The sequence below is a fragment of the Nicotiana tomentosiformis genome, chromosome 2, assembly GCF_000390325.3.
Source record: "Nicotiana tomentosiformis chromosome 2, ASM39032v3, whole genome shotgun sequence".
NCBI lineage: Eukaryota > Viridiplantae > Streptophyta > Magnoliopsida > Solanales > Solanaceae > Nicotiana > Nicotiana tomentosiformis.
The window spans coordinates 78,533,824-78,557,032 of NC_090813.1; the positions used below are offsets into that span (position 1 = coordinate 78,533,824).

Consider the following 23,209-nt stretch of genomic DNA (forward strand, 5'->3'; position numbering starts at 1 on the left):
ATATCAACGGGTCGGGCCTCCACCTCTTAGGCGCCTCTACCCGCCTGTCCTCCACCTCTAATTGACTATGCACGTGGAGTATTAACTGGAATAAAGCTTGTAGCCCGAGTGTTCTGATGAAATCCACCCCTCCTAAGTCTAGGACAATTCCTCTTGATGTGACTAGTATCACCACTCTTATAACAAACCCTCAGCGGACGCGACTGTTCATACTGAATCTCTGTCGGATAACTGAAATTACTAATGTAAGAACCTCGTGCTGGTGGTGCATTAAAAGAACTTACTGTAGCACCCCGAATATTCTGAAATTATTTTTGTGACCCCGCTGGTACTAAAATGTAGAATTATTAAGGACGCGTAAATACCGCAATCCCCAGCATCATCCCATACAAATCACACCTCTTAATCATATACAAGTTTTGGAGAACCTTTCAATACCACATAAATACATCTCAGGCCCAAACTGATATAACACATGACCCCGCAATCTGATCGTTGATAGTGGACTCCCTCACTTGGCGTGAAGCCATAGGACATATTCCGATGATCCACAATACTAACCTTCATCGCTCGTAGGACACCGATCATAAGACACCTCAAGCCATTTATTTGGCGCATGTCATCCTCGTGATAGTTAAACTCGTTTCCTTCAGTGCCTTGGCTGTGTATGTACCCTTCGCTAAATAAAAATCACATACGAACTACATAGTCTCTAATACCACTAACTATTTCAGACCTACATCCACCTCGTGACCCTGCCACGATTGTGACGATTAGGTAGTTAATTAAACCCTCTTAAGATCATACTTATCAACCAGATTTCAGAACCTGTTGCACCCCAATTTGCACAACTGAATGATTTCTCAATACTTTTGCATCCTCGATCTGGACGACACATTGTAACAATGGTTGAGCAACCCTAGCTCCCTTATAACCCCTATGTAATAGCACGAACCGTTGGCGCATAAATGATACCGAGTGTGCAATTTCATACACGAGTGGATGCAAAAGAACATACGATATATGCTTCAAGCTGAATAAATATTGTACTATAAGGAATGAAAGAAGTGAAAATTTTTCCTACTAGCTCTGTAGCCTCTTGAAGATAAGTACAGACGTCTTCGTACCGATCCGCAAGACTCTACTAAACCCGTTTGTGACTCGTAGAACCTATGAACCTAGAGCTCTGATACCAACTTGTCATGACCCAAAATCCCACCACAGGCATCGTGATGGCACCTAGTCTCTAAGACTAGGTAAGCCGATTTCAATTACATTTTGAAGCCATTTTTTTGAATTAAATAAATAATCAAAACTAACAGCGGAATAAATATGAATATACAACCTCCCAAGACTGGTAGTACTGAGTCACGAACTCTAACTGAATACATGAAATGATCTCAAGGATCGAATACTTAATACTATTTGAATAATAAATAACAGTACAATAAAAATGGAAAGACTCCAAGGAACTGCGACGACCAAGCAGCTCTACCTTGAATCCTTGTGATCCCACTAGAACTCTGTCCAAGTCCGATATCTCTAATGCATGGCTCTGCACAAAAATATGTAGAAGTGTAGTATGAGTACACCACGGTCGGTACCCAGTAAGTATCAAGACTAACCTCAGTGGAATAGAGACGAGGTACAGTCAAGACACTCACTAGTCTAATAGCATGTGCAATATAATATACAAAATAATAAGAACAGATAAAAATAAGTGCAACATAAAACAACCAGTGATATGCACAACAAGACAACAAGAACACCATTAATAAATACAATTACACCCAATTAAATCAAGTCCTTCAAATAAATGTCTTTCACATATAATTCTTCCAAATAACTCTTTTTTAAATATATTTTTTTCTCAAATAATTATCTTTCAGATACAATTCTTTCATATAATACTTTCTAAATAAAAATTCTTCCAAATAAATATGTTAAATATAATTCTTTCAATTAAAAAGTCACCATGTGACACCTCATTTTATAATCATAAAAATACGGGTCTCAACCCATTTTCATATTTTTCGTAATCACGGGTCTCAGCCCATTCTTCATATTTCCACGGCACCTTGTGCCCATAATTAAATCATTATATTTTTCTGGCACCTCGTGCCCTCATTTCATATCACAACTACACGGACAATTCACGTGCCAAATATCATTATCTTTTAATCACAGCAACTCGTGCCCACATTTCATATCACAATTGCACGGACAATTTACGTGCCAATATCCTCATTATTTACTCACGGCACCTCGTGCCCACGTTTTATTTTATAAACCGTCTGGCAATAGCCACAGGCTCTCAATTTCAATATAAATCAGATTATTGTCAATTTACCAACAACAAGACAAATTGCACAAGACATAAAAATAAACACAAGGAAAATCGCACCAATGCAACCACTCCATATCATCACATATCGCTCATATTGCCACCCTTATCACTCCTATAGCCACCCTTATCGCTCCGCCCACACAATATCAATAGCCACCCTTATCGCTCCTATAGCCACCATTATCGCTCCGCCCAAATAATATTCCAACAAATACAACAACAGTGAAATGCCACCCTTATATCCACATAATATCAACAGTGAAATGCCACCCTTATATCCCAAAAATAATAACTCACACAATACAATAATTTACACGGAAAATTATCACGACAACATAAAAAAATTAATTCATATCATAATTTGCCCAATGGCCACAATCAAAGTTCCAAAGATACAACCAAATCAATTAATTTCACAACAAATAGCCGAAGGCCCCACACAATGTATATAATACCACAAAAATAATCAACAGAGATAGAAATTATTCAGCACAAAGCAAAGTCTTCATTAATCCAAATTTAGATAATTATATTAGTACATCTTCTTAAGCTTGCTTAATTAATTATTTGCATAGAAAAAATTCATAATGAAATTAAATTCCAAGAATATGAAACCATCAAACTCACGGAATTTACATAAATATACAAACAATAACCACATCAAATTGTCATATAAAAATAAATTAAACAAACGCGAATTGAGGCATGGCAAATATATAATTTAATAAATGCCAACAATTATCCATTTTACTATACAATATGCCTACGACTTTATCTCAATAAATTTTGCACATATAAGCCTGAGTACGTACTCGTCACCTCGCGTACACGGCTTTTCACATTTCACAAATGGCACATAAGACTCGATGCCTAAGGGGCAATTCTCCCACTCGAGGTTAGGCAAGACACTTACCTCGACTTGCTCCAATTTAATCAAGTAGTATGCCTTTTCCTCGATTTTTTCAACTCCACTCGACTCGAATCTAGTCATAATTAATTTGATACAGTCAACAAAAATTATAGAATCAATTCCATAAGAAAATACTACATTTTTCAATAAAAATCCGAAATTAACTCAAAACTTCTCCCGTGTAGGCCACGTCTTAAAATCTGGCGAAAGTTACGAAATACGAACACCAATTCCGATACGAGTTCAACCATACCAATTTTATCAAATTTCGATAACGAATCGACCTCCAAATCTTCAATTTAAAGTCTATAAAATTTCTACCATTTTCAACCCAAAATACTAATTTAATGATAAAAACAATAATAGATTCGGGTAATTTAATTAAAATTGAGTTAAGAATTCTTACCCCCCGTGTTTCCCTTGAAAATCTCCCGAAAATCGCCTCTCCCCGAGTTCCAAATCGTCAAAGATTCAAAACTTAAATCTGCTGCCCAGTCATTTCCTCTATGTGATTGCGGACAAACTCTAGCGATCGCGAAGTACAAAATTATTCTAGCATTTTTTTACTCTATGCGATCACGGCCATTCTCCCGCGATCGTGAAAAACAAATTTTTCCAACAACCTTCTCCAACTCTTCCGGATAGTCTCTAGTATAATGGTCATAACTTTTTGTACAAAACTCTAAATAATAAATGGTTTATCTTTCTAAAAACTAAACATCAAGAGCTACAATTTTTATGTTTTGGTCATTTCTCAATTCCTTATAGATTTTGAGATATAAGTTACCAAAGCCAGCCATGTGCAACACAAAATTCTTCTTCGCGATTACCAAACATCTTCCCGGACATCATGTAGTGTACAAATCATAACTATTTGTACACAACTCCAAATGCCAAATGGTTTGCTTTTATGAAAACTATACACAAAGGGCTACAACTTGTATTTTTAGATCATCTTAGAATTCCTTATAGATTGCGAGATATAAGCTTTCAAAATCGGGTAAGTGCAGCAGAAGTTTCCTCTACGCGATCGCGAAAGCTCATCTGCGATCGCGAAGCACAAGCCAATTTTCCCCATTTTACTCATCGCTATCGCGTCCATTTACCCGCTATCGCATAGCACACTACTGTAGCTAAAAACCAGCACCTAAAAATGGCATACAAATAGTCCAAAACTACCCCGAAACTCACCCGAGCCCCTCGGGACCCCGTCCAATCACACCATCCAGTCACATAACATAACACGGACCTGCTCGAGGCCTCAAATCACATCGAACAACATCAAAACGACGAATCACACCTCAAATCAAAATCTATGAACTTTGAACTTTCAAATTCTATATCTTGTGCCGAAACACATCAAATCAATCCGGAATGACTTCAAATTTTGCACACAAGTCATAATTGACATAACGAAACTATTCAAATTTCCAGAGTCGGATTCCGACCCCGATATCAAAAAGTCAATCCCTCGGTCAAACTTTTCAAAAATTCGACTTTCGCCATTTCAAGCTTAATTCCACTATGGACCTCCAAATAATTTTTCGGACACGCTCCTAAGTTCAAATCACCCAACGGAGCTAACGGAACCGACAAAACTCCATTCTGGAGTCGTCTTCATACAGTTCCGACTATGGTCAAAATCCTAAGACTTAAGCTTCTGTTTTAGGGACCAAATATCCCAAATCACCCCGAATTATCCGGTAACTAAAATTCAACTACGCACACAAGTCAATACACATAATATGAAGCTGCTCGAGACCTTAAGTCATTGAACGAGGCGTCAATTGTTAAAACGACAAGTCGGATCGTTACAAAAATATGACTTATACCCTCAAGTTCTAAAAACTATCACAAATACCCAACAGTACCATTATCAATAATATTCATTATTATCGCAAACCATAGTCCTGAACATAAATAAATTTGATACAAAATTATTATTTTTATAATGAACTACATGATACACTATCAGGTGACCGAGATGACGAAGCAATATTGTTATAAAATAATAAATGGTGGACTCTTTTATAAAATACAAAAGTTTGGAATAATTTTTTAAAAATGTAATAGTGATATTTTGGCCAAAATCAGCTATTGAGCTGGATTTGGGATTTGAAATTTTGCCAAAATATAGGCAAAATCTATGACCAAATATGTGTTTGCCAAATAAAACCCAAATTTATTTTGGCAAAATTTATGGCCAAACGGGTCCTAAATAAAATTTTGACTATTAGGACTTTCCTTATTTGAACTATATAAAAAGTTCTAATATTTAAAAATTTAAAGTCAAGTAAACTTAAACTTAAATAAATATATTCCTTATTTGAATTTGGGTAAAAATAACTACTACCCTATCATTATGAGTATGTTGCTTCTTAAAAAGTTACCCTCTCACGTACGTAACATTATATATACTTATTTACTCTATAAATGTGACTATATGTTTCTTTCTCAAGACACAAACTAACATTAAAAAAAAAAACTTAAAAGTGTAAATAATTCAGCAATTTTATTACGTGAGCAGCATGCCAATTAATATAAAATGTACGCAAGAATAAATTGGTAATAAATTGCAATTGATACTAAACTAAATGCAATATATATTTAAATAATTAAAATTAATGTTTACTATATATGTTAATTTTGAATATTGTGGAAGTATAAAAATAGCCCTTCAAGTTCTAGAATATTTAAGGTACCTAACAACCTAAAAATTGATGGAGTAATTTATACGGAGTTAATTATTGCCACATAGTTGAAGCTGGTCGATGCCTTTAAAAAGTAAAATATTGCTTCAACAAATAAATCTATGTTAAATAGTTTTATTAAAATATTAAAATTTAAAATCTAATATTTAGAACTTTATATTCAACTTATTAAATTTTACCGTAATGTTAGTAAAATGTGATTTAAGGATCTACTTTTGCATTGATTTTTATTGATAGACGAGTATAATATATCCATTTGTCAATATCTATATATATCTACTCTAATTATAAAAGCACCTAATCCTAATACGAAATATTGATAGATTTTCTTACCTTTCGTAAATGCTTTTCATGTCGGATAAATCATAATTATAATTAATAATTAATTTATGACATAACTATTTAGAATTTTGAGGACTTTTACAAGGAAGAGCTTTTTCCTTCAGTGAGTTAATTAAATAGAACCAACAATCATCAGTTTTATAATTTTATAGTTTTTCGCTAACTTTTATTATATAACTCAAATACAATTTTAAAATGATTTTATGTGATTTTTTAAAATTTTGATTTCCTTGAATCGAGGTTCACGCGCAACGCGCGTATCCTGAAACTAGTCTTTAATAATCAATTGTGAAGTGGATTATAGCAATAGATGTGAGCACCTAATTTTTGCCATAATACAAATCACTCCTAAAAATATTCCAAAATAGTTTAGAGTTATTCATGCATATTTAGAGTTGTTTTAAAACCATAGAAAATCATAAAAATATTCAAATCTTAATTTTATAGCATTTTAGATTTTAAATTATACTTTTTAGGATTTAATTACATTGTTAAATGCATTATTTAAATATCTAAAAAAATAAAAAAAATACATTCTTAGGTTAGTTAATTAATTAGGTCATTAATCAATTAGTAAATAAAATATATATAATAGTTTAGCCACACAAATTGAATTTAATTAAAATTTGAGTCCAAAGTGGCTAATTTTGCAATTGTTTCAAGCCCAATATCTTGCCACATTCCATCCTAACCCAATTCCCATGCCCAACCCGCCTGGCCCAATTTCCACGCCCGACCCGCCTGGCCCAATTCCATTTCCCCTCATTAAAGCCAAACTTTCTTCCCCCAAAACCCAGAGAACAAACAGACCCCCCTCCTAAAAGAACCCTAGCCGCCTCTCCTCCTCCTTCACTCTCTCATTTGATCACACACATACTCCTCTCGCTGATCTCTCTCTCATTAAAGACCCATGCACACGCACCCATGGATACACGGAGGGAGAGCATCTGAAAACAGAGCTTGGATTTTCTAATTTCAAAAATCAGATTTGAGAAACAAAAGCTTCGAAAAACAGAAAGAGAAGTGGAGATTTCCATGAAGATTTGAATTCTAATGGGTTGCTGGAAACTTTAAAGCTTTAAAAAAACTCTTCCTGGGTTCCTATAAGTGTTGTTCGAAGTCCGAATCGCTGATTTCTGCTGAAGCTGGACTCCAATTTGAAGCATCTCGCCTTTATTTGGCTTTCTGTCCAAGTTATTTTTTTGTTCTTGCTTCAAACAGCTACACATATATTCCTAAGATTGTAGTATTTGGATTAATGGAATGAAAGCTAATGCAAATTCTGTTGCCTACTCGGGGCGTAAGCGGTATTTAATTTTTAATATTGTATAAATTAATATAATTATAAAAATAATTGTTAAACGGATAAAATTGCATAGAAATTTGAAAAAAAAACTATAAATAAAATGATACTGCTAAATCCCTCTCCAAAACAAGATGAAAGCTTCTTTATTCTTTCCATACAATTACTCAGATACAAAAGTATCAAAAGAAAGAAAAAAAGAGGGACAAGGTTTGTTACGGTCAATCGCTATCAAAGTGCGATGCAAGCATCTCATCCCCATCGTCATTCAAATTCAAAGTATTTGTATTAGTCCATCTTGCTTCGTCAAGAATCACCACGTCTTGTAGTCCTTCCTCTCTCTGAACTTGTGTAGAAGAATAGCCTCTCTGTATATCTTAGAATAAAGAAAAATATGCATCTTTTCATTAGTATTACTGTTACATCAATATATTTTCTTTTGATAACAAAAGTTGATACACGTATGAAAAAGAGTTGAGCTAGTGCAATAAAAGTTGACAATGTATACTATATAGTTACCTGAAGTCTCAATTGCTTTCTGCTTTTTGTTAAAAGGACCTGATTCAGTTGTATTTTGTATACCACCAACATCAATTGTAAGATCGTGAATAAGCTCATCCTCATATGGAGTACATGGCATCATTTTAATAAAATCAACATCAAATAAGTTCTCTTCGTCAAGCCACGAAGGTTCTTCAGGAAGTACATGATCTTCTTTTTCAGTAATCCATTCATCATCCGAATCAACTTCATCAACTAAAATAGGATCAATCTTCTGCATTTTTCTTTTGATGCTCCGCTCTCTTAATCTTGTATTATATCTTACATAAACTAGAGCATTAATCCTGCAATGCTCAAGCCTATTTCTTTTTTTTGTGTGAATCTAGCAAATGTTGGGGAAAAAAAGAAGATTTAAGTTATCATCATATAGGAAACACAAATACTAAACTAATAAAATAAAAGTATAATACTTACCGACTCAAAGGTACTCCAATTTCTTTCACAACCCGAGGAGCTACAAGTGAGACTTAAGACACGAATAGCAAATTTTGTCAACTTTGGAGTTCGACCACCAAAGCGCATCCACCAATCAGCAGGAGATCGCATCTTCCTTGAATCCATGGCTAACTGGCTCCCAAAATCGCCTCTCAAGTGATCATAAGAATCTAACTGGATATCCACTCTTAATCTCTCATTATAATTTAACATGCGTTCCATGCAGCCATATAAACCTTGCTTGATTTCAAACTTATTAGAAAACCTATCTTCAAATCACAATTGTGGATTCAAATAATACCCCGCAGCATGTAGTGGACGATAAAGTTGGCTCGACCATCTTTCATCAATTCTTTTCCAAATGGGACCATACTTTCTTTCGTAATTACCACAATTAAGAGCTATATTTTCCTTAGCCTTAGTCATTAAATGATACATATATCCCATACAAGGCTGCTCTTCTGAATCAACTTCTCTTAGAACACTCACTAAAGGAGTAACACTCCTCACACAGTAAGCAATATGAGGCCAAAAAGTTTGATCAAATAGAACAGTAGCTCTTGTTTTCACTCCTTCATGTTTCTTAGCCCAAGTAAAAGTATTCCAAGCTTCGGAAGAGAACATAGATCGAAGGGCTTGTTTTTGTTTTTGAATACTTTGAAGAATCAAATATGCAGTAGCAAAACGAGTGACAGCAGGACGAAGAAGTTCATGATTCTTCATGAAAGATCTCATCAAATCCAATACCCAAGTATGCCCATAAATTAACTTTACCACATCTTTTGTCCTTTTGAGTGTCTCTTGATGAATTTTCAACTTACCTATATCCTCTAACATAAGATCAATACAGTGTGCTGCACATGGGGTCCAATAAATATGAGGTCGAGTTTCCATTATCCTTTTTCCAGCATTGACAAAATTCGAATCATTATCATATATCATTTGAACCACATTTCCCTCCCCAACATCATCTACAAGTTTATTCAAGTGCGATGCAAGCATCTCACCACTTTTTATTGAATCAGACGCATCAATAGATCTTAGAAAAAAAGTACATGTGGGGCTATTCACAAGAAAGTTGATGAAACATCTACTTTTCCCATCCGACCAACTATCTGACATTATAGAACAACCATATTGCTTCCATGAATTTTTGTGTTCTTCTAGCATCCTGTTAAAGTTGGCAACCTCTTCTTTTAGTATCCATGTTCTTAGCTCATGCATTGTTGGAGGCTGAAAACCTGGCCCAAAGTTTGCTACTCCTTCAGACATCGACAAATAGTAAGGATCATTTGCAACATTAAACGATATTCCACTTGAGAAGAAAAATCGACCAATCTGCTGACAAACTAATTTTCTTTCCTCTTTTTTCCATTTAGAATTCAAAGTAGCTTACCTAGCTTGAGAATTAATAAAATTATCTGTGGGACCTCTGGGCTTTGGTGATAAAGCGTTATTACATGATGAGGTACCAGACTCACCACCAATATTACTTCCTCCAGTTGCAGCAATTCGGATTTCTTCTATAGTAGTATTTCGCCTAGCTTTTGAATTTTTCAACTCCAGTAATGCTTTCTTACATTCTTCTCCTACATCAGCAGGAACCTTGGGACAAGGCTTCATTCCTTTACGAGTACCTGCTAAATGATATTTCAATCGGTTGATAGTGCTACATTTTTGGGTGCAAAACCTACACCTAAAGAAAATTTTCTCCTGATTTGAGATTGTATACTTCCAGGCAGGATCTTTTTTGCTCACATCTTCAGACTCCCCTTCATCCATTTTCTGCAAGTTTTGATTTTGAAGAGTTCACCTGCTAGGGTGCTACTACAACAAAAATGATTTAAAAATCTTAATTTTGTCATTTTTATTTTGTAAAGCAAAATTAAAGATTTAGACATGAAAAAGGGATCTTTTACTTTGTAGAATGTGAACTACTCATGAAGATAAATAATTAAACATAAATTGAAAAAGATTCCATGTTTCCTCGACAACAATCAAATTCTAATTTTCATATATAAAAATCAAAGTTATTCAACAATCAACATACCCACTTGCTCATAAATCTAATCAATACATATAGAAGCACGCACTCTTATAATCCCATATTATATTTTGAAAGAGCAGCAGAAACACTGAACTTGAAAAACTAATTACATACATATTTACAAATTAACAGTGAAATATAAAAAGAGAGGAAAGTAATGAGTTCAAAATAATAAAGATTTTACATGGAGGAAGGAACAAACCTGTTGAATTTGATGTACGGAGGAGAATGAAGTTTTTTGTTGCAAAAAAAAAAGTGATAAATCTTGCTCTTGGCAGAGGCAGACTAGCGGAATGAATTGGAAAAGACTTCTAATTTAGGGCTTTTAGCAATATTAAAAAGTTTACTTTTAAATTTAATATTTTTAATTCCTTTTTTAAAAAGATGTCTCTTGGGCTAACGCCTCAACCAAAAAACTCACCCAGGCGTACGTCCCGGACTTCTGGGCGTACGCCTTACGAGACTTTCGCCCCCCTTCATCGCCCCGGGGCTTGCCCCAAAAACGCCTTTTAAAATACTGGTTTGAACCCGTATGTTAGTTTGCTTGGTTGTGATAATGACAGATTTATGAATGCTAGATTTGTTGAATTTAATAAATTTAAAGTTAATTCTGATCTTAAAATCATAATCCGGACACGATGTATAAAGATAATATGTGATGTCTGCTTTATGAACCATGTTTAGTTCAATGGAAGGGTTATGATCCGATTTGTATGAAGTTAACCGATTGTTTGTTTATCATAAAAGGAGAAATTGAGGCTGTTGTTTACATGTATTCAATGTACAATTAAAAATGCAAAAGATGGACAGTAGACGAACTAATGTTGTTTTTAGTCACTATGCTTGTTTTAATCATAAAGTTCGGTTGAGCTCAATGATTAAGGGATGCTTAGCGCTAATCAGAATACTCCCTCAAGTGTGCTCATGCTTGTGCAATGACTAGATAATTAAAAGCCTATGGTGTGGCTGTCTTAAAGATTTTTATGGTCTAAAATGTTAGTACAGTTCCTACGAATGTGAGCGCACACATGACAATTTCAGGCTAATTCACTGCCACAATGACCACTTGTTGCAATTATGACTCTATGTTTCCATAATTTGTGCCCTTCACAAGCAATCTCAAACCTTAGAAAATTAATTGATTCATGAACAATTGTAGTTTACTTTAGGCGCGTATAAATAGATCATCGTGACTATGAGTATGATTCCCATGGTAAAGTCATGATATATAATCCCCAATTCGAGTGTGCGTTTCACGTGACTCGACCATAGCTTCAAATAATAATAAAAATAAATATATTGTAAATCGCGGGTGCGTTTCACGTGATGCGATTCACAATATGTACCCAAACGACAAATGTATGACATCGTAACTTGTTCAAGAAATAACTCCATAAATACTAAAAAGCGGTTTAAATACATAATTAAAAGCGGTCAAAGGTAAAATGCACAATAGGTTTAAAACAGGTAATAAATCAGATAATTAGGCCAAGTATTAATTGTTAAGCGACCATGCTAAAACCATAGAACTCGGGAGTGCCTCACACCTCCTTGGTTAACATAATTTCTTACCCGGTCTTCTGTGTTCGCGGACCATAAATAGAGTCAATTTCCTCGATTTGGGATTTTAAAATAAACTGGTGACTTAGGACACCACCATAAATTATTCCAAGTGGCAACTCAGAATTAAATAAATAATATCATTTCGATTAATGTCAATTTAATTGAAAAAATCTTATATCCCCTCGAAAAAAAGGAGGTGTGACAATAGCCGGTGAGTAAAAGTTTTACTTATCGCATTTCATCGATGGTGATACAATTTCTTTTAAAGAGCTGCTTCTATGCTTTTCGGAAAATATAGTTTTGTTGTTTTTAAATGTACTTCCCAGATCCCATGATGTGTAATAATACTAGGTATGTTATTGATGTATTTTTAAATGTACTGTTGGGGTACAAATTAAAATTGGAAAGACACTTTCTGTTTTTGTGATTGTAACTGATTTTCTGTGTGAATAATATATAAAGGTGTTAACTTTGACACCTCAGATGTAATGTAAATATGTAATCTTGTGACGTGTCCAAATTTCACTTATTGGCATGCATTACTCTGACATTGAATTTCACTAAATAGAAAGGCATGCACCACTCTGACAATAGTGACATTAAATTTCTCATACCAAAAAAAAAACTCACTTAATTGGCAATTATACATTCATTCATGAGTTAATTTACTACTACATTGAATTCTTCTAAAGGCCTCGTCTAAGCTTATATTAAATTCTCAGGTTTTTCTTTTTACTCCTCATTTGGGATTTGCCTTTTGCATTTATCGATGCTTATACCAAATAATTGACGATTTGTTTCAATTTTCTCTTCTTAATTCGTACTTGCTCTTTTCCCACTTCTTATCGTCTTCTGGAGTAATCATTATTTTTCACATCAAGGATCTAATTTCACATTAAGTTTAGATTACGAGCTTTAACTGGGATGTGGCTCTGTTCGGGGCAAATCTTTGTTTTTAGTAAACTTTTACGGTTTCTGTTAGCTATTGAGTGCAGAACCGTATTTTTGTATCAGAACAATTATCCACAACATCAATAAATTATTACTTTATTTTTTAAAAAAATCTCCTTGAGATAGCTCGACTGTTTGGTAAAGAAGAAGAAGACTGACTACAATTGCATATTTAGGTGAATTTGATACTTTATTGGTTGATAATGTTTAAAATTTTCCATTTACTTTCTTACCTGGTAGATTAATCACACACGACACAACTCGTTTCCGGTGATACTCAAAATTAGCTATGACCTGAACTTTCATTATTAAGAGTTTCTTAATTTGGGGGAGGAGCTTCAATCTTATGAATACAATTTTCTCTATTCTTAGTCATACAGAAAGACAGATTGTTTGTGAATGTCTTAGCAAAAGTTGATAACTATATGTCAGGTTTATAGTTTATTTGCTCCTTTCCATTTTAACTCTTTTAAGGAGTAATTTTTGTTAGCAAGCTGAACTCTTTTGGGCCAAACCGGAGGTTGTTACATTGAAATTCTATAAATCTCAGCTTAGTGTACGTAAGACTTATGCGTTGGTTGGGTTGGGTTATGCCCTTTTATTTGGTCCAAATTAACCAACCCGTATTGACTCGAGTAAACTTTGGGTGTGTTGGATCTTAACTTTGTTCTACCAAAATCCATTTTAGCCGGTCCAAATTTTATTCGACTTGTCCCTTTGACATCCCTAGTTGGGGATGAGCAATATGGTGTCAGAATGAGTTCAAAGTCTACAAAGGTATCTATGTTTATTACTTTGACATGATTCTTTATGTATGTGGGATGCAAAGTTAATATATATTTCGTCCTAATATTGACTGCTTATATTCCTCATGCCCATTATGGACTTACACAGTTTTGATGGTGACCAGGAAACGTAAAATGAATTCCAAGCAATAGTAGCGTTACTTTTGATGCAATCATGATACACAAATGTTTGTATATTGATTTTATGTCTACATTTGACTTCAAGATTAAATTCATATATTTAGCTTTATTAATGTGCGAGTATATCTCATATTCACATAACGTGAACATAGGTTTCTGTTTCTACGTGGCAGATATTGCTCTTGATGTCTGTTGAACGAACTTTGAAGAAGCTAGTTTCTGGTGTCATCCTTGATTTGGATGGTACACTTCTTAATACAGGTTGGTAGTGCTAGTCTTGTTTGACTTTACACTTTTTATGAGAACAATATTTTTTTCTGTTGAGAATATTGACCTTACATTTCTAAAATTATTTTCTTGGCCATTCTCCTAAATCATTCATGGTATTTGTTCTTCATAACTATGAACTTCTACTCCAATATTCAAAATCATAAGCCGGAGTTCCTTTCATTTCCTTCCAATTTTACATTGTCCAATAGCAATATGAAATGCTTGGAAACTTTGAAATTTTTGATAAAGATATTCCCAATTCCACTATCTTTGACTGTTGTAATCTTTACTTACGTGTAGAATAGATTGTAGTAAAAGTTTTTTATTGTTTTGAAGTTCTTTCATCAAATTATCTTGTTTGAGAATATGCTTAATATGAGATCCCTTAATGCTTAGTGTACCAGCAACTATTTGGAACTTCTAAGCAGAATTTGAGATGCACTCTGGCTCTCAAAGATAATGATTATATAATTGTGAAGTCCCTTTTGTGTGACAGAAATACCATACTATTGTAGAGTTTACTGCTGCATAGGATCAAACTTTATATTGCCAATGTCTTCCCTGTGGGCATTTGCGTTTCTTATTACCCTCATGTTTTCCAATTTTAATTTGATCTCTTTATTCTGACAGATGGTGTTGTGAGCGAGATTTTAAAGGCTTTCATAGTTAAGTATGGAAAGCAATGGGATGGGAGAGAAGCTCCTAAAATAGTCGGGAAAACCCCTACAGAAGCTGCAGCTGCAGTTGTCGAAGATTATGGGCTCCCATTATCAACAGATGAATTTCTTTCACAATTTTACCCAATGCTCTCTGACCAGTAAGAAACCAGCAAAAATAGTTTCATTTCCTTTCTATTTATTGATTGCTACAAACTGAAATTGAATAGACTATTGGAGGATTATTCACACTAAAATATTAATAGGCAGACTCTTTTCCTTAAATCCTATTAATGGATGTTAAGGATAATGTTACAAAGTAAAACAGTATGCTGTTTGGATGATAGATTGCAAATTAGTTAGTAGAGAAGATAGGACTAGAGAACAGAGTTTTGGGGTGTTCGTTTTGTTCAAAACCCTTATTGAAAATTAAGTAGGTACATGTGGTAATTATATTGTGGAGAATTGCTAATAGGGGAACCAAGTTTTGATCTCCAATTTAGAAAATGCAAATATACATGTTTCTTTCTTTTTATCTTTTTTGCTTTTGGTGATATTTATTTATTGATTAGAAAAAAAGATCACCAAAAGAAATAAAGGGAAAAAAGAGGAATGAAAGAATGGAGCTACATTAACTATTAGAAAAAGAAAAAGAAATGATTATGTTTTGTTTGTTCGTCGATCATCTGTGTTTCTTGTATATTGAACTTGTTGGTTTTTAATAAATGGAGTGAAGTTTTTCCCTTTTCTTTTGTTCTTCTGTTTGGGGGGTTGGGGCGGGTAGGAGGAATAAGGGTGATCACCTCATCTTTGGTAGAGTTAGTTTGAGGAACATGATTTTCTTGGCTCTTGCTGAGAGTGAAAGCAATGTTGGATTGGTGTTACCTTTAGAATTCTTTTCTTTGAGCTAGTAAAATTCTGTTTTTCATTCTCTGATTGCTTGCGAGAGCTTCTGCTATATAGTTGTGGAACTTGTATATCTATTGTATTCTGCAGATACTTTCCAGTCCAAAGTTCTTATAGAACTTTGTTAATCATTTTGATATAGGTGGCGCAATATCAAAGCTCTTCCAGGGGCCAATCGGTTGATTAACCATTTGAGTGGTCATGGTGTACCCATGGCATTGGTTTCAAATTCTTCTCGGTCTAACATAGAGACCAAAATTTTTCATCATCAGGGTAGGGTTTTAAAATATAGTTAGAGGTATTTCTTTCCTTGTGAAGGTATTTTGTGCCAGTCCAACATGTAAGGTAGCATTTATGCTTGATGCTTTGATTGGGATATTCTTTATTATTTTCAGGATGGAAAGAATCATTTTCAGCCATTGTTGGAGGAGACGAAGTGAAAGCTGGAAAGCCATCTCCGGAAATGTAAAACTGGATGAATTGTTTATCTTTGTCCTTCTCATTTCATAATCTGGTATTATGGATGTTGAATTAACTCTTGTATATCTTCTTCTGGAAGATTTCTTGAAGCAGCTAAAAGACTCAACATGGATCCATCCAGCTTTCTTATCATTGAAGATTCAATGTGAGTTTTTATCTTCAAAGATTATGTATATATCAGGAGCACATTAGAAAATCTAACTACTGGTCAAAAGAAGGAAGAAAAAGAAGGGTATCAGTGGGGTGTTTTTCTCCTTAGAAGACATTGAGGGGTTTGTTTGAGTTTATCATGCTCAGCTCAAATTTACACATGTTAAGATGGATATCAGCATAGGACTGAATAACGTTAGCTACTAACTTCTGATATCATAATTTATAATTTCTATAGTTATTAGATTTATTTTTTATTTCATGGATAATGAGGTTTAAAATTCCTTGTCATCGCTTTTGCATTTTCTAGGATGAAATATGGCCCTTTACTCTCTTAAGTCCATATTAGTTTTGAATTGGATGTAGATCGTTTATCTCAAAACTTAGTGAAAGTTAACTCGACCAGATATCTATGTTAGACCAGGTGTCACTGCTGGTAAGGCTGCTGGAATGGCAGTTGTTGCTGTACCATCTCTTGCAAAGCAGTCTCATAGTTATACTTCCGCTGATGAAGTGATCACTTCTCTTCTAGATTTGCAACTAGAAAAGTGGGGATTACCTGCATTTCAAGATAGTAAGACTTTATGAATGTTTTACTTGTATTGAGTGTACTTGATTTCTCTTTCAATTTTTGACTGGAAGCATATGCAGGAATAGAAGGTACTTTGTCTTTAGAACCTTGGTATATAGGTGGTCCTGTCATTAAGGGATTTGGGCGCGGCTCAAAAGTTCTTGGGATCCCCACAGGTATACTCGTCGTTATTCTTTCTGCTGAATGGCTAATATAAATGCTTGACTCAGTATCTGTATTCGCTTGAAGTGAGTGGCTGTTAGAATTTCACATAAGTTTGCTATTGGAATTTTAGTTTCTTGTGAACCTATCATATCAGAGATTCTGATTTTATGTCAATGTGTTATTTGCATTCGAACATATACAATTGTTAGATGGGCTTGAAAGATTATTTTCTTGCCTTGTATGACCTAACAGTTTGATGTTTTTTTCTATTCTTATGGTATCAAATATTTTTTCAGCTAATTTATCCCCAGAAGGTTATTCAGCCCTTCTTTCAGAACATCCAACGGGTGTATATTTTGGATGGGCAGGATTATCAGCTCGTGGTGTTTACAAGATGGTCATGAGCATTGGTTGGAATCCATATTTTAATAACACAGAGAAAGCTATAGTAAGTGTGTCGTGACATATGCTTCTTGCTTATTCTTGATTTTTTTTGGTTTGTTGAAGACAACTTTACTTTTTAGGAGCCATGGTTGCTTCATGGCTTCAATGAGGACTTTTATGGTGAGGAATTGCACCTAGTTGTTGCGGGCTATATACGGCCGGAGGTATTGTGGCCTAGTTACACTTATTTTTCTTTTTTCTTTCTGAAAGCACTTGCTCATATTACCGACTATTTGCAATATTACAGGTCAACTTTTCATCACTTGAAGCCTTGATAGCCAAGATTCACGAGGACATGAAGATTGCAGAAAGAGCTCTCGAACTTCCTCAATACTTGAAGTACAGGGACGATCCATACCTTAAAATCTCTTTGCATCAGGACAATTGATCTTTGAAGATTGTTGGAATTCATTGGTGTTTCTGATTGGGATTGCATTTGCCCTGTTTCCTGGTGCAGTCAGAATTATAGCAGAAGAATTTCTGTCAACTGCATGGAATTCTATATACAAAAAAAATGTAATAATTGACTTTATAACTATTCAGAATAATATTAACCAAGTAGTGTTTATAAAGGATGTTCTTTCAATTCAGTAAAATCCTTCATAGCATGAGGCCAGTGACTATCAATGATGTTCTTTCAATTCAGTAAAATCCTTCATAGCATGAGGTTAGTGACTATCAAGGATGTTCATAGCATGAGGCTACCGACTATTCGGCCAATATTATTTTTGATATTTTTAAACACCTCTTAAGAAAGACATTTCCTTGTCATAATCATCAAAAGTTTGTTTAAATTACCACTTATTGGCAAATATTTTGGATTGAATGCAGTTTGTTATGACAAGTAGTAATATGGAGCATTGCTAGTATTCTATTTGCATTTTAGTGAAGGAGCTCAAAAGTTCACTTTTTTGGATATTGCCAATGATTTTCTTCCTTCTCAATCATTTGGCAAAGGATGGTGCTCTACCTGTGAGAGAGGCTACAACACTATAATGTGCAGAGGACGAAAAACATTTAAATAAGTCACTGCTTAAAGCACGGTTAAGGTTTATCTCATTGGGCCACATCTTCTTCAATTTCTTGATTGAAATTGAATACATTTAGGGGTGTCAAATAGGCGGTTTGGCCAATTTGGGGCGGGTCAATTACTTGTGCTAAGATGGACTAAAACTTGGATCATAGCCCAACCCGCCCAACTCTTATCAAACTTTACTTAATATATGTTGTTTTCTTATGAATTGTATAATTACTAACTAATATTTTTTTTGTTATGGTCATATATAACATAGCAAACAAAAAATAATTACTAAGATATTTTGGCAAAGTTAATCATGGATCAATTTAGGTTAAAAATTAGTCATACTTTAAATGGGTTGAGATGGGTTTGGTCAAGATGCGTTGCGTTCAACAAATGAGCAAGTCAATAACCAGCCCAACCTTGGACGGGTTGGGCGAGTCATTTGGGTTTGAGCCAAATTTGACTGCCCTAAATACAGGTTTACTTCGTCTTCTCTACTGTGCTAGTTTCATCCTTGGACACAAATGCAATTACTTGGTGACTTTGATGAGCAGCTGGAGGATTCACTAGTAAATAAAATGTTTTTTTTCTTTTTGTCACTTATAAGGTCATTTCTTCGTCATTTCTTTTATTTAGGGGAACAATCGAATATGGAATGTACATTATTAAAGCTAGATCTCAAGTATCTTAAGTATCTTTTATTTAGGAGAATAATCTAATACGGAATCCTATCTCTTTAGACATGGCTGAAGAAAGATAGTAAACAAGTTATCAAAGTAGACTTTAGTACTAGAAATATTGCAATTGAGACTCTCTAAGGGAAATCTCATTAACTCACTATGATCAGACATTGGATAGTGCGAAAATTGAGGAACAAGTTTTTTTTTAAAAGTAAATTAATAATATGTTTGATTAATCAAACATATCTCCATGGAAAAAGAAAAAAAGAGTTGCTAAGATGAATACAAAAGAGAGTAAGCATAATTGGGAAAAAATTCAAGAGAATACTTCACAATATTTACCAAAAAAGAGAATCACTCAAGTGCTTAAGATTTCTGGAATATTCCAAAAACAAAAAACTTGTTCTTATAGAATATACAACAAGAACAGATTTATGAGTTATACCAATGAACGTCGAAGAACTCTATTTCTTCTGAAGTAGGAAACATTCACCTTATAACTCTTGCAAAACACATAATTGGATGAAGTTAATAAGGTGAGTCAAAATTATGTGAGACGAAATTCAAACTTTTAGTAAAGACATAGTCGAGACAAATTTCTTTTCGTACGTCTAAGTCGTGACCGTTGGAAACTAATTCAAAATTGTAGCAGGAAACCTTAATTATTTAGGATTTAGTTAATTTAATTCATATCTAAATAGGATTTGTAGCCATAATTAATATACGAATATATTTTTATATTTCTAGTTAAAATAGATTTCATACTATTATAAATAGGTTATAATTCATATTAGTAGCTTATTTTTTGTGTGGAGATTTGTGGAGGAAATAAAGAATTGTAGAGAGCTTTCAAAGATTAATAATAAAATATTTTCTTTCGTATTGGTATCTGAATTTCTATGATCTTGAGAGAGAATCAAGTAGCTTCCGCTGCTGGCGGGTGACGCTAGCCAATGTGTGCCGCTCATCTTGCCAAAAAAATATTTTGGCAAAATTATAGATAGTTGTCAACAGAATTAGACTATTCGATGAAAAGTTTTAAAACAGATTCAAGAAAAAAAGCAAGTATAAAGAGGTGCAAACAAATATGGCACAAGTGGAAGAAACTCTTCTCTAAAAGTTGGAGAGGGGTTTAAAAAAGTTGAAAGTTGATTACGTGCTTTAACAAAAATTGGGTGTTGATGACAAAGTGAATCAACGGATGGTGACAAAGTGCATCAACGGGAGTTGAAAACAGGTACTTTAACATAATCGAGTGTTGGTGACAAAGTGCATCAATGGGAGTAGAAGACATGTGCTTCAACAAAAATAGGGTGTTGATGACAAAGTGCATCAACGAGAGTTGAAGATATGTGCTTCAACAAAATTGAGTGTTGTGAGCACCTAATTTTTGACTATATTTGAATTTTTATCACCTTCAACTATGTAAATATTTTCAGAATTTAATATATATTTTTTAGCTTTGTTACACACACACACACACACACACACACATATATATATATATATATATATATATATATATATATATATATATATATATATATATATATATATATATATATATATATATATAAATTATTACTATTAGTATTATTTTTATTATTATTTTTATCTTTATTTTGAAATAAAATGAATTAAAAATTGAAAATAAATAAAAATTAATTATTTTTTAAAAAAAACAAATTTCGGATGGGAATTAAAAAACAGAAAAAGTAGAAATATAAAATTAAAAAGTAAAAGTAAAAGTAGGTAGAAATTATTTAATAAAAAAAGTAAAAGAAAGTAGAAAAATAAAAAAAAATAAAAGTAAAAGAATGTGAAAATTTAAAAAATAAAAAGTAAAATAAAGTTGAAATTAAAAAATAAAAGTAAAGGTATCTGATTTTTTTTTTTAAAGTAAAAGTAAGTGGGAAATAAAAAAATAAAAGTAAAATAAGTGAAAAATAAAAAAAAAGTAAAAAAAGTGGGATTTTAAATATATTAAAAGTAAAAAAAAGTGATAAATTAAAAAATAAAAGTAAAGGAAAGTGGAGAATTATTTTTTTAAAAAAAAATAAGAAAAATGGGAAGTGGAAATTCTTTTAAATTTAAAAAATAAAAAATAAAAATAAAACAAAAAAATCTAAAAAATCCGAAATTTTTTTCTATAAATAGAAGAGAAATGTGATTGAAAAAAGAGGAGGAGAGAAAGGAAAAAATAGGGAGGAAGGAATTGAGAAAAAATTATTTTCTTATTTTAGGATAAAGAAATTTCTACTCGTGTCATTCTTTCTTCGGCTTTCTTTCGAAAAATTCAGTAGCTTCACCACCAAAAACCACCAGCCCTTGATCACTTTTGAGCCATCCCCCTCAAAAAAAAAGCTCCAAAAATAGCCACTAAATCGTCAGTTTTGCAAGGTCGATTGAGGTTGCAAGTTGAGATTTGCCGCTCGAGTTTTCCGTGGTCTGAAGGGTCCAGTTGAGAGCTATCCGATCATTGAGTGGCTGTAATTTAAATCCACAATCATCAATACAAAGGTTCACTTCTCTTTCTATTTTTTTTTTCTCATTAATATTTTGGGTCACTCTGTTTTAATTTAACTTTGAGTATGATATGATCGAGTTCGCATCTGAGTGTGCTAAGATTAATTCATTCTCATGTTGAGTATTTATTAAGATTAATTTATTGTCCTTTTTAGTAGTTCATATGGATAATTTTATTGATGAATATGTATTAATTCGTTACTTTTCTTGTTTATTCAATGAAGTAATGACTTTCCATTTTAGCATGCTTTAGTTTTATTTTGATCTCCTATCTTAGTGACTAAATTGATCCTGCATGTATCTATCTTTTCCTACCATAAATTTAGTCTAATTTCAAATATTGGTTAGCAGTAAAATTATAAGAGATTAGGTTGGGCCATGATTGGTGTAAGACTTTAATTGAACTTCCCTAGCGTATTTATAGGCTAATTGTTGCACATGACCAAAAATAAATAAACATTCACAAGCTAGCCAACTTTTTCTATAATTAATTTACTTCATTTCCTCCATAACAATATACATACCTCAGGACCTTACAATAATGTCAAAATTAGTAATTGAATAATATTCGAACACCGTAGCTTGATTTAGGCGCGATTAATAATAAATCATCATGACTATGGGTACGGTTCCTGTGGCATAGTCATGATACGTAAACCCCAATTCAAGAGCGCGTTTCACGCGACTTGACCATAACTTCAAATAATAATAAAAATAAATATGTTGTAAATCGCGGGTGCGTTTCTCGTGGCGCGATTTGCAATGTATACCAAAACGACAAGTGTGCGATATCGCGACTTGTTCAAATAAATTCCATAAATATTAAAAAACGGTAAAAGACAAAAATGCACAATAGGTTTAAAACATGTAATAAATCAGATAATTACGCTAAGTATTAATTGTTAAGCGACCGTGCTAAAATCACGGAACTCGGGAGTGTCTCACACCTTCTCCTAGGTTAACAGAATTCCTTACCCGATCTTCTGTATTCGCGGACCAAAAAATAATAGTCAAATTTCCTCGATTTGGGATTCTAAAATAAACCGGTGACTTGGGACACCATAAATTATTTCAAGTGGCGACTCTGAATAAATAAATAATCTCATTTCGAATAATGTCACTTAAATTGAAAAAACCCCTTATCCCCTATCCCCTCCGGAAAAAGGAGGTGTGACAGCTCTGGCGACTCTGCTGGGGAAACGAACCCAGAGTCTCTGGTTCAGGGTTCAGAATTCAATCTTAGA

The 23,209-nt window shown here is 33.5% G+C and overlaps 2 protein-coding genes across 6 annotated transcripts; one reads left to right on the top strand and one right to left on the bottom strand.

The window, feature by feature from the left end:
* Positions 1 to 7,736: 7,736 nt before the first annotated feature.
* On the bottom strand, positions 7,737 to 11,171 carry LOC104084442 (uncharacterized). Of its 3 annotated transcripts, XR_011414014.1 has the most exons (5): positions 10,859 to 11,171; positions 10,006 to 10,433; positions 8,589 to 9,871; positions 8,133 to 8,496; positions 7,737 to 7,989 (listed from the first exon to the last, which is right to left on the bottom strand). XR_011414014.1 is itself a non-coding variant. In XM_070195625.1 (4 exons), the coding sequence occupies exons 2-4, from the start codon at positions 8,829 to 8,831 to the stop codon at positions 7,835 to 7,837; spliced, it is 762 nt and encodes a 253-aa protein (XP_070051726.1). In that variant the 5' UTR covers positions 8,832 to 10,433; positions 10,859 to 11,171; the 3' UTR covers positions 7,737 to 7,834. The 3 variants fall into 2 exon arrangements, 1 of the variants encoding a protein (XP_070051726.1); XR_011414013.1 differs by having other exon boundaries at positions 8,589 to 10,433.
* A 1,626-nt stretch (positions 11,172 to 12,797) lies between these two features.
* LOC104084444 (bifunctional riboflavin kinase/FMN phosphatase-like) lies at positions 12,798 to 18,361 on the top strand. Of its 3 annotated transcripts, none has more exons than XM_009588290.4 (11): positions 12,798 to 12,941; positions 14,270 to 14,357; positions 14,997 to 15,183; positions 16,071 to 16,201; positions 16,324 to 16,393; positions 16,488 to 16,553; positions 16,978 to 17,132; positions 17,210 to 17,305; positions 17,591 to 17,742; positions 17,819 to 17,902; positions 17,986 to 18,361. In XM_009588290.4, the coding sequence occupies exons 2-11, from the start codon at positions 14,282 to 14,284 to the stop codon at positions 18,124 to 18,126; spliced, it is 1,158 nt and encodes a 385-aa protein (XP_009586585.1). In that variant the 5' UTR covers positions 12,798 to 12,941; positions 14,270 to 14,281; the 3' UTR covers positions 18,127 to 18,361. The 3 variants fall into 3 exon arrangements, with proteins under 3 accessions (XP_009586585.1, XP_009586586.1, XP_009586584.1); XM_009588291.4 differs by lacking the exon at positions 12,798 to 12,941 and adding an exon at positions 12,972 to 13,346; XM_009588289.4 differs by lacking the exon at positions 12,798 to 12,941 and adding an exon at positions 13,368 to 13,947.
* Positions 18,362 to 23,209: the final 4,848 nt, after the last annotated feature.